Source organism: Pleuronectes platessa, chromosome 13, assembly GCF_947347685.1.
Source record: "Pleuronectes platessa chromosome 13, fPlePla1.1, whole genome shotgun sequence".
NCBI lineage: Eukaryota > Metazoa > Chordata > Actinopteri > Pleuronectiformes > Pleuronectidae > Pleuronectes > Pleuronectes platessa.
The window spans coordinates 23,863,746-23,874,128 of NC_070638.1; the positions used below are offsets into that span (position 1 = coordinate 23,863,746).

Sequence of the window (10,383 nt, forward strand, 5' to 3'; positions counted from 1 at the left end):
CTTAGGGTGATATATGGTGACAGGAATACACAACTCAACACAAAACACAGTAACGCAACAGTTTTTAATCAGTGAAAACACAAGCAACAGCACTGTGTTCAATGATGAACACACAATTTCAGGTTTAATGTCCAAACAGAAAGATGCAGTGTACAGGTTCCACACATACACCCAGCCAATCACACTCTCACACACACACAGGTACCAACTAAGAAGAGAGTGAAGGTGCTTCCCACACACCTCTGACTCAAACGGCTCACCTTCTCCTCCCTGAATCCAGAATCTGGGCCAAACCTTGTGATTAAATGAGCCACTAACACTGACAGTAACTGAATCAACTAGATCAACTGAACAGAAATCAAATGTCAATGTACATTTGGGACCAAATAGTTATTCAAAGTTATTTATTTATACTATTTGTTTATTACTGAGCTCAGAAATCGAATCTCTCCATTTTCACTCCACCCATCAGCTGCTCCTCATGTGTGATGTTACTTACACAATATCTGATATGGAAGTGTCTCCTACAGCAAAGGAAAAGGCGTCCATCTCTCCACAAACAAAAAATGCTGCTGTTCACACGGAAACTAAACTGGGCCTTGCTCCACAGCTGATCTTTACATGGTGCTGCACCAATACACCTGTAAAGGGTTAAGTGGGATGGTTGTGGTTTGTCCTATCAGGTACCAAATCAGTTGCAGAATAAAAGGTGTTCTATCATGGACACATTTATGGCACAAACTGGGCTTCTCATCCCTTTGGGACATTCAGACCCCTTCCTTAGCGACAGACACCCATAACAACTTCAATCAAAGCATCTCACCGAAACACCACCATATGTATGAAACAATAAGGAACTGTACTCTTACGCGTTCTGTGAAGTCATGTTTTGCCTTCAAGGAGTGCTAATGAGAAAATAACCCTCCTAACGCTGGCAGTCATGTTACACTGCTGAGTCAGCAAGTGAAGTGGGATTGATCAGAAGGTAGGTGGGATTGATCAGAAGGTAGGTGGGATGGGGAATACTGTAATGGTCTGACTGTCCACGGTGCTGCCAAAATACCCTCCCACCCCACTCTGCTCCACACACACACACACACACAAAACACCATTCTTTCCATGTTACAAAAGACATTTATAAAAAGGACGAGCCATAGAGAGCAGCCACAGATATTAGAAGACAGTATTTTTCCTACAGGCAACAGATCAAGACAACAGCTGCCAGATTGTACCTCACAGTCACAGTTCAGAGTTTCACTTTACTCCTGAACCAGTCTTCACGCACCATGCTGGTGGTGCACCTGGTTTGTTATCATGCGTTAGTACTGGTAGCTGCATTCATTAGATACTCGCTCTGTCCTGTGTCCTGCTATAGTGATTCAGTTTCCAGACAGCAGGAAAACAGACTGGAGCCATTCAAACTGTCACCATTCTCTGGTTTTATTGAAAGACGACAGACATGTTCAAAAAAAGATCTCCAGAGAACACCTGCAACAGTATCAGAAACAAAATCAAACAAAAAAACCTATCTGCCTTCTTCAAGCTGTGTAGCTTCACATCATTGAATGCTGTAGATTGACCTGGATTCCTCAGTGTAAACTCACATTTTACCATCTAGCATTCAAACAGATAAACAGGTGCCTTCTCGTCCCTTTACACTGTGTGATAACAGTACGTCACTGGGCCAGATGGCTCTGAGAAAATCTGGCATTTATTCAGAGGCATAACTATGCAAACTAAGAAATGTCAAAAATAATTATATGACTTTTATGAGCAACTGAGAACTTGAGGCCTGGTTACACTAGAAAAGTGGTTTATACACATCACAAATCAAATAATTGAAAGCCGCACTCAGGAAGTAGACAGAAGACCAGGGAGACGCAACGTAGCCTACATATGGAGATTGACATTTTGAGACAGTCGGTCATCGACACTTCACTGGACAAATGGTCCGTTTGCTGCGGTAACTGGCACATTACCACCACCTGATTGAGAGGCTGGACTGTGCATTGCACCACCTGTGTGCGAGTATGTGCTCAAGATCAACAGAACAGGAATCCAGTTATAGAAATACAGCTCCACAGTGCAGGTCTAAACACCAACAGGCACCTTTAACCACCACTGATTACTTAATGTTGAAGATTGAAATATGTCTGAATTTATGGAAATGAAATTTCCTCCTAGAAAATGTCAAGCAGTAATTTCAGCTGTGTAATTTCAAATCTATTTGTCATTTTAGATTAAAAAAAATCCCATCTGCAAAGACACTAATCTGAAATGTCACCACATAAATTCAGACTGGTGGTTTTCAAAGTGAAATATCTCAATGTTTCACATTCAGTGGTTTCCTAACTTTCAACATTGAGTATTCAGTAGGTTCAATTCACTATGAAATTCTGATTATTATGGCCTGATTTTGCTTCCGTGCATGTCAGATTCTTCTATCATGGACACGTACAGTTGAAAAGCGCACATGTACATACAGTATGTAGGGGTAATTACAATGTTGTACCAGCCTGTGAGTCATACGACTTTATCTTCTGATTGGTTATTTTGCTGTAGCACAAGTCAGACTTTAACAATGTGCAATGTGATCTTAAATCTAAGAGCAGCATTTCCGAACTCAGCCTCTAAAGCTCTGACTGACCTGTTGGTGGCTATAATTCAAAATGAGATCTAAGACTACGTTTCATCACAATCCTTTTAGCCTCTGGCTGACAAACCAACATCAAACAGTATAAAAGGGGCCCTGCTGAAAACAAATATGGAATATTACAATTTCTTTAGTTGGAAAACAGCAAATTGGTAGCTGAGACTTTGAATGGAGCCTGGTATTCTGAGCTGGAGAGAATCTATAGTCACTGTTAGCAGCAGAGCTTTATCTGTGATTTATCTGCAAGCTGCTGCACTGATCTGTTACCTTCTACTGAGAAGGATAGAAAGAGACACACAAAGATACAGAGAATATAAAACGAGGTTTTTTTTCTTTTTACAAGAGTCCGTTCAGGGGTTTCACCAACCCCCCTAATCTCCTTCAGACACACACACCTCTCTTATTTCTGTGTGCGCACTTGTAGCCAAGTCCGTCTGTTTACTTCCAACTGGTGAGTGTGTATGTGGTTGTGTGTGTATGCAGGTGTGTGTTATTATGTGTCTACTTGTGTTCTTTAGTAGGGGCAAAGTAGAGCTCCATGGGTTTGTTCACCTTCCAGTACTTTTCGCTGACCAGCTCCAGAGAGAAGGAACCGTTCAGGACCTGCGAACAGAGAGAAAGAGTTCAAGCATCTGGCAGGTTTCCTTCTCTGAGCCTCATGTCTCGCTTCACCTCCAGTCCGCATCTTTATTAACACAGCTGCTTTTCCTGCACAACTAACCAGGCTGCTCTCCACTACATTACAAATTCATCGAATGCAATTAGTCTGCAAAGTTACCTCCGACTGCCACCAACATTTCTCTGCTGAAATAGTGGCTTGAAATAAATTACTATGTCTGCTCTTCAAGATTTTGAAACTTAACGCCCAGACTGTGGGCCAAGCCGAGGTTCATGTCTTTGTTACACATTTGATTCTGATTGTTTTGTTGCATATTGCAATTAAGGGAGCAGACTAAAGAGATTTATATGACATAGACTGCTTCATAGACAGACATGCGTCTAACAACGTTGTGTTGTCAATTCGGCCAATGTCCTCAATAACTTGTTTGAGTAAAGTGCATAGCTATCAGTCTGTTGGAGAAAATGAAAGAAAGACAGATTGTGGATTTTCTTTCCTCTCTAATGTCAGTATGGCATTACTATCTGCAATATGAAAATGATTGCTGTTCAAACATTATATCGTTGGAGGCAAAGACTGTAAGTTATCCTGAGAGCAGCCTCTGCCTCTTTTTCATCTCCTCGTAATTCCACAAGAACTTGAACATATGTAAGAAACACACTCAAGCAGTTGCCATTAGCACTACTAAGACGGTGTGTAGGCAGAGGAGTTAAAAACATAGCTTTTCCATGGCTGGTGTAACTTTTACTTTAACCAATTAAAGTTAAAGAATGCAATGTTAACTGACCTCTGCTAAAATTTGAATTTGGGCCAGCTTGAATAAGAGGTCTGCCGGTTTCTCTGTCTACCCTGCAGCCCTGCTGCTCCACCCACAGTCACACTGTGACACACACAGCGGATAGGCTGCTCCCTCACTGGCATCTTCAGGTAGCCATTAATTGCCCAGGTGCTTTCAAATTAAGAACCAGTTTAGAGCCGACCTCTCAAGGAACTCAGTCGCAATGGTGCAAACAATTTCTCATATTTGCACGTTCATATTTTCACTCGTGTAGAGTAGTGAAATACTTGCATAGGGGTGTTCTCTGTATGATACAGTCTCTGTACTTCTGTGTATGAAAAATGTATTCGCTACAAGGAACACATTTTAACAAAATTGTAATTATTATTATTATTATTATTTTTCTCCGCATTCAACCACGTAAGTGTGACAGGGATCCACCATGGACACAACCAAGACACTGGAAAGGAAGCAGCTAAATGAAATCAGTTTTCTCTCATTCTATTTTAACATGTCAACACTTACAAATGTCAAATATCTTCTGTTAAGAATTCCTATTGGAAGATATATAGGAATAGGGCATTCATGTACAGTCAAACAAACTGACAAAATTCGAAAATTGTTAGATCGGTAGTGCATGGGTGTGTTAATGCGTGTCTTTGTGGGTGTGTACTCACAGTGAACTGGTTTCCAGCAGTGGGGATGTAGATGGTGTACTGTTTCTCTGAAGCCGCCTCCACATTGACCGGACTGGCCTCAGCGTTTCTTCTCAGTTCCTCCAGAGCCAATCGGACAGCCAGGTATTTAGAAAGGTGATCCACTGTTGCATTACCGGACGTCTTAATGTAGCGAGGGACAAACTCCACACTGCAGACACACACACACGTTCAAATATGCATTTGTAATCAAACAGGTACAACCAGGAACACAACAGACTGTTCGAGACTGATTTAATTTGTCTTATATGGACAATGCTCCCAAAAACCCAGAGGTAATGTTGTTGAAAGCTACAGGTAACATTGTTAGTAACACTGTAAGGTTTGGCTGTATTTGACCATTACTAAAGCGTATAATCCTAATAAAAACAGGTGGGTGTATGGTCAGTGTTTCCCCTAGGATGGAGTTGTAGCAGCGGAGGTAAAACGCGTGTGCAGGGGAACAAATATTTGTGTTACACTATGAATACCTGTTGTGACTGTCATCCTTGTCCATCAAGGTGGGATGTGGCCTAAACACCAGTTCTATTTCACTTGCACCGCCATCGATCACAGAGTCCCCGCCCCCATTCTCAGCAGCATTGTCCATGTCCAAACCGCTGTCATCGCTCGTCTTGGTGCGTTTGATGCTCGGACCTGCCTCCTGGGAAAACAGATTGTAAAGTCACTGTTTGTATGAAGACCACAAACACCAGGAAGACATGTGTTGTGTTGGAAGTCAAAGTTGTCCCTGTGTGTCTGCAATCCAAGCAATAACTACAATTCTTTCAAATGGTCACATCATTACTGATGATTCTTAGCTGTGTTTTTTAGGTCTGGCACTTTCTTTGAATCAAATTGAGCAGACGTGTTGTTTAACATTATTGTCAGTTACTGCTAAGTCACCTGTACAGGTTTTAAGTATAATAATATGTTATGCATATAAGTACATACCTGGTTGCTGTGGACAGAGGCGTTGCTACAGTGGGAGGAGTCTCCATTGTCTTCTGCTCCGCTTCCATTCTCCACTGTGTGTCTCTTACCACGCTGCAGTCTGGGAAAAACAAAAACTCAACTTATTAGACTAATTGTTTGTGAATCTGCATCACTGTGTGCTTTTGTGTTGAAACTGATGTGTTTACCTGGTCATAGCCTGTATCTTCAGCCCCTCCTCTATGCTGTGGGACAAGGCTTGCTGGTTATTGTGTTTGCTAATGCGGGCCAATACTCTCTCCTGGTGGGCCTCGTACTCGTCACGGCTGGGATAAATCTTACCTAAAATGGGAAGTATGAGTGTAAAACGTAAGTCTACAATATCTTTACACCATATTTTGACTTACTGAACTGTGTCAATATTCAGTTGGAATAGATTTTTTTTTTGTATTGATTATCCCTCCTTTGTCGTTACTTACTAATCAGAGCATCAAAATTCGGGTCTGGTCGCAGCGACCTCTTAGACACCAGCTTCTTACGACAGGTAGGACACTCTTTATTACTGCAAAGATAAGGAGGAAAGGAGGGGCTATCAAAGGCTTGTGAGAACCAGACTCAGTGAACAGCTTGACAATGGTGCAGGGAGGGAGTCTACCCCTTCTAACCAAACAGAGAAGGCCAGGACGAGGGCATTGCTTTGGCTAGCTCACAGATAAACAAGCCCCTGTCAGCAGTGGTTTGGATTGGAGTGGTTTGCTTTAAACTTCGGAAAAATAGGGGAACAGATGAACACTTTTGTGTACAGTTATTAAAAACACTTGATGAATCTCTTTTTTAAACATTAAACATACCGTGAGAATTGGACACAGGGAAAAAATGACTTATACCGATATGACCTGCCATTCGATCGAGAGAGATGATCAGCACCAGCCTAAAATGAGACTTTGCTGCCTGAATTGTTCTCTCTGCCTTCAATTTCTCATTTACAAGAGTGACAGATTAGGGATGAATGGGGCTACATTTTATTAATGCTACAACTTATACCAGTAATTCATCTATCAGATAATTTACTGATATTTATATATATATATATAAATATATTTTATGTTTAAATATAATTAAACAATTTCTAGAGCGACAAAGTAACAATATAAACTCAATAATATCTCCAAGTTCACTAGTTGCGTGCACTTGTATCACAGTCCTACATATGTAAATTAAGAGCCACTAGTGACTGACCACAACCGGTCATTTATGAAGGGACCTTTTAGGGCAGAATAGATCATAAAGGAACTATAAAAGCGATCAACAGCACGTGTGCTGGTCAGTACCGTTTTATAATATACAAGAAACTATATAAATCTACCTTGAGAATAGGTTATAATTGAACATGATGTATCAACATAGGCATCATATTATCACTATCGACCACCACATGTGATGAGATGGTGATAGGATTGATTTTGATTGATTGAGTAATTAAACAAAGGGAAGAAGGTTCTCTACTGGTTTCTACTGTGAGGTACAAACTCACCCAGATCTCAAAGCTGTGATGATACAATCAGCGCAGAAGCGGTGCAGACATTCTTTAGTTGTCATTGTGTTCTTCAGCATGTCCAGACAGATAGGACACATTAGTTCACTGTGCAAGGACCTGGGCGACACGGCTATCTCCAGTCCATCTGTTATAGCTTCCTGTGTCCGTGAGAAACAGATCATCATGTAGGTTAGTACACTCAGATACATTATTTTGGAAATATTACACACACAACTAATGCAGGTCACAGGTTTGATTGATATTTTTGTCACCCAAAGAGCCACAACAGCTGAAAAGTTGTCATTTTAAATAATTCACTGTTTTACTTTCAGAAGCACGTAACTGTGTACAGGGACAATTATACCATAAACTAATTTGAACTGATCAAGTGTTCCTGATAATGTCCCTTGTATAGTGGGTGTTTGTAATAAATCTCTCTGAGCGACACACATTAAACATTCCATCTCACATATTTACATGTCTGCCAAACTTGATGATGGCATAAAAACGTGGTCTCAATGTGACAATAGAGGTCAAGTTTAGAAATGATGCAAGAGCACTACAACAGAAACACAAACCTGTGTGGCTGATTAAATCTGTTAAGCCACAGACAAACACGTCAACAATGTGTATAGATTGAAAGGGAATGAAGAGTTAACCTGTGGAGTTCTCTGTAGCTCATACAGACTCAGTTCCCAGGTCTTACTGAGGGGTTGAACCCCGTTGGTCTGAACCGTCTGAGTCATCACTGCACAACTGAAACATACAAAAACACATTTTCTTTTCTTTTTAGGTTTTCTGGATAAAATTAAAGATTGCACATTTGGCTGCAGATAAATGATAAATGACCTGCACATAGAAATCTTTTTCTAGCTTAGCAGAAGAAACCCTCTCATTCACACACTGTGGGGTATAATATACATCATAGTCACGGCAGCGTATGGACTGGAGGGATTGAACCCTGCACTTACTGGATGACTGACTCCAAATAAAATGCTTTGTACAAAACTATACAGTATGAAACACAGATGATGACTATCCCCTTGGAAAGACCCATGTGAATTGTTGTCCTGTTTGTGATTTATCTCTTGTACGTTTCATAAACCAAGAAGCTTAGGAAAATAAATTTGCAGCTTGCATAACAACGGACCAAACATATCTTTAATGAAAAACAAAATGAACCATTCAGTCCATTTCTACAGCTGATGATGGAGAACCAAAAGGATTTATTTACTTATAAAATAACTTAGGGCTTAATTTCTGTGTCAGTGGGTTTGCAACAATTGTTGTCATTCAACATATTTGGGTATTAAAAAATAACAGGTAACAGCTGTAGACTCAAAACACCACTTCTTACTGTTTCATGCTGGTTACAGCCATTTTGATAACCTCATCCAGATTTCAATATTAATTGTATACACACTTTTTAATATTTGACTCAGTCCACTGTTCTTTTACACAGCTGTTTATTAGCATCTATTGATTCTAATACACAGTTTTAGAGGAGAGCCACTATTCAGATACATTTAAATATACCTAGTTTTGAGCCGTATATATTCTTTTTTTCATTTGAATAAAGTAAACATACAAGTAAATGTTAATCTCCCAAACATTTAAGCTGTTTTCCTATTTGGACCGTGACTAAAAAGGTTGTGAGGTTCCTATTAAATGTATGTTAATTGCTCTATATTGTAGTATGCATTCATCTATGCCCTTTGGTGTACCCCTGGAGCATAGCTGATTAAGATGATTTCCAAAAGTAATTAAATGTTTAGAAATGACCAAATTTGACAGGCATTAAAAAGAAGATTTCCTTATTCTTTGTTCGTGACATAATGGGTCACGGGTGTGAAAGTGATTGGCAAGTGTCAAATTAGAAACGGATATCTTAAAAAAGGTTCCTTAGTGCATAATCTATGCGACAGTGAAATGATATCTATATTATTCCCCAGGATTAAGTCTGGGTTTTAGCGAGTACCTGTCACCTTGGAAGAGCAATAAAAGAGCGTATAGGCCATAAGGAATAACATAACTTGCCATTATGCAAAGAGAATTCAGTTCATTTCAACTGACATTTCAGAGCTCTTCAATACACCTGAGTACAGCTTTGATTCAAATAGCTTCCAGTCAAGCAGAAGTAAGCCATACACTGGGCCTGAATGGGCCACAATGCTTCTTAATAATATATAATGAGCAGAAGAAAACTGAGTGACACTGTCTCATGTCTACTCTCGGATTGCTGCGTTTCCATTGGCATATTGACACACACGTGACAGAAAAGAGGGGACAGTCGTCCAGATGAAACACACTAGGTTGCTCAATGCAAACCCTGTATGCTTTGACATAAGCTTTAAATGTAAAGAAATCCCATGATAACAAACAGCATTTTAACCACACGATGTTTTTACTTGAAGGAAAGCATCCATTTCTTAAACCACTGCCTGGGATTAGTACACGTTATCTCTCGTTGTTCTCTTATTTTAATCTTTGCTTTCCACCACAGGACAGGAGGATAAACTGATGCTTGATTCACTCCAACGTATCGTTACTAGCTACTGCAGATAATAGTCGGACCCCACGCACAGATTCCAGGTAGAAACTATGGGGCTCGGCTAGTGCTAGCTAGCTAGAACACAGGGTAGCTGTTCTTCGAACGCCAAACATAGAGGCGAAATACGCGTAAACGTAGCCTGTATGAAACAATACAGACGGCCAATAACGTGTAGAAATGTGAAACAGAACCATTGTATCTATTTAAAATGTTACCACAATGGTACAAAGGGCTAATCCCACAAATATTGCGAGGGGGTCGTGAATGTAATTTGTCGCTGTGACAGAGGGAAAAACAACAACAGAGAAAAGAGCCGTCGCACCAGTGTGCTGAGGTGAGCTGAGGGCTTCTCCTACATTGTTACCGACATCTAAACAGTCGAGCCCCTGGCAGTGGGACACAAATATACACTCGGCGGCCCAATACCCCCCAATGTTTCCAGATATTACTGTTTGAGTACTTACATTTTCAGTTATGGATAGAAGCCGATCCAGCCAGCGCGTTTAGGCGATGGCAATATGGCGGAATGTACGAGAAGCGATGCCGTCTGGGAAATCGAGGCGCTTTGCCAGAGGGGGGCGGGGGTCCCAGAAAAGGATGCGCGGGGTAGATTGAGA

The 10,383-nt window shown here is 40.6% G+C and overlaps 1 protein-coding gene across 1 annotated transcript; it reads right to left on the reverse strand.

Annotated features, from left to right (window-relative positions):
- Positions 1–1,419: 1,419 nt before the first annotated feature.
- Positions 1,420–10,374, reverse strand: rnf2 (ring finger protein 2). The gene is made up of 9 exons (XM_053437702.1): positions 10,231–10,374; positions 7,875–7,971; positions 7,213–7,373; positions 6,158–6,240; positions 5,888–6,020; positions 5,700–5,799; positions 5,237–5,409; positions 4,728–4,917; positions 1,420–3,256 (listed from the first exon to the last, which is right to left on the reverse strand). Exons 2-9 carry the CDS (start codon positions 7,959–7,961, stop codon positions 3,155–3,157), a joined length of 1,029 nt encoding a protein of 342 aa, XP_053293677.1. The 5' UTR covers positions 7,962–7,971; positions 10,231–10,374; the 3' UTR covers positions 1,420–3,154.
- Positions 10,375–10,383: the final 9 nt, after the last annotated feature.

What these genes read in the sequence shown, in the direction of transcription:
- rnf2 (XM_053437702.1), bottom strand. Translation starts at nt 7,961, where the DNA reads ATGACTCAGACGGTTCAGACCAACGGGGTTCAACCCCTCAGTAAGACC. An exon ending in GAATTTTGATGCTCTGATTA is followed by an intron (nt 6,021 to 6,157) that starts GTAAGTAACGAC and finishes TTCCCATTTTAG; the next exon opens with GTAAGATTTATCCCAGCCGT. An exon ending in AAGGATGACAGTCACAACAG is followed by an intron (nt 4,918 to 5,236) that starts GTATTCATAGTG and finishes GTGTGTCTGCAG; the next exon opens with TGTGGAGTTTGTCCCTCGCT.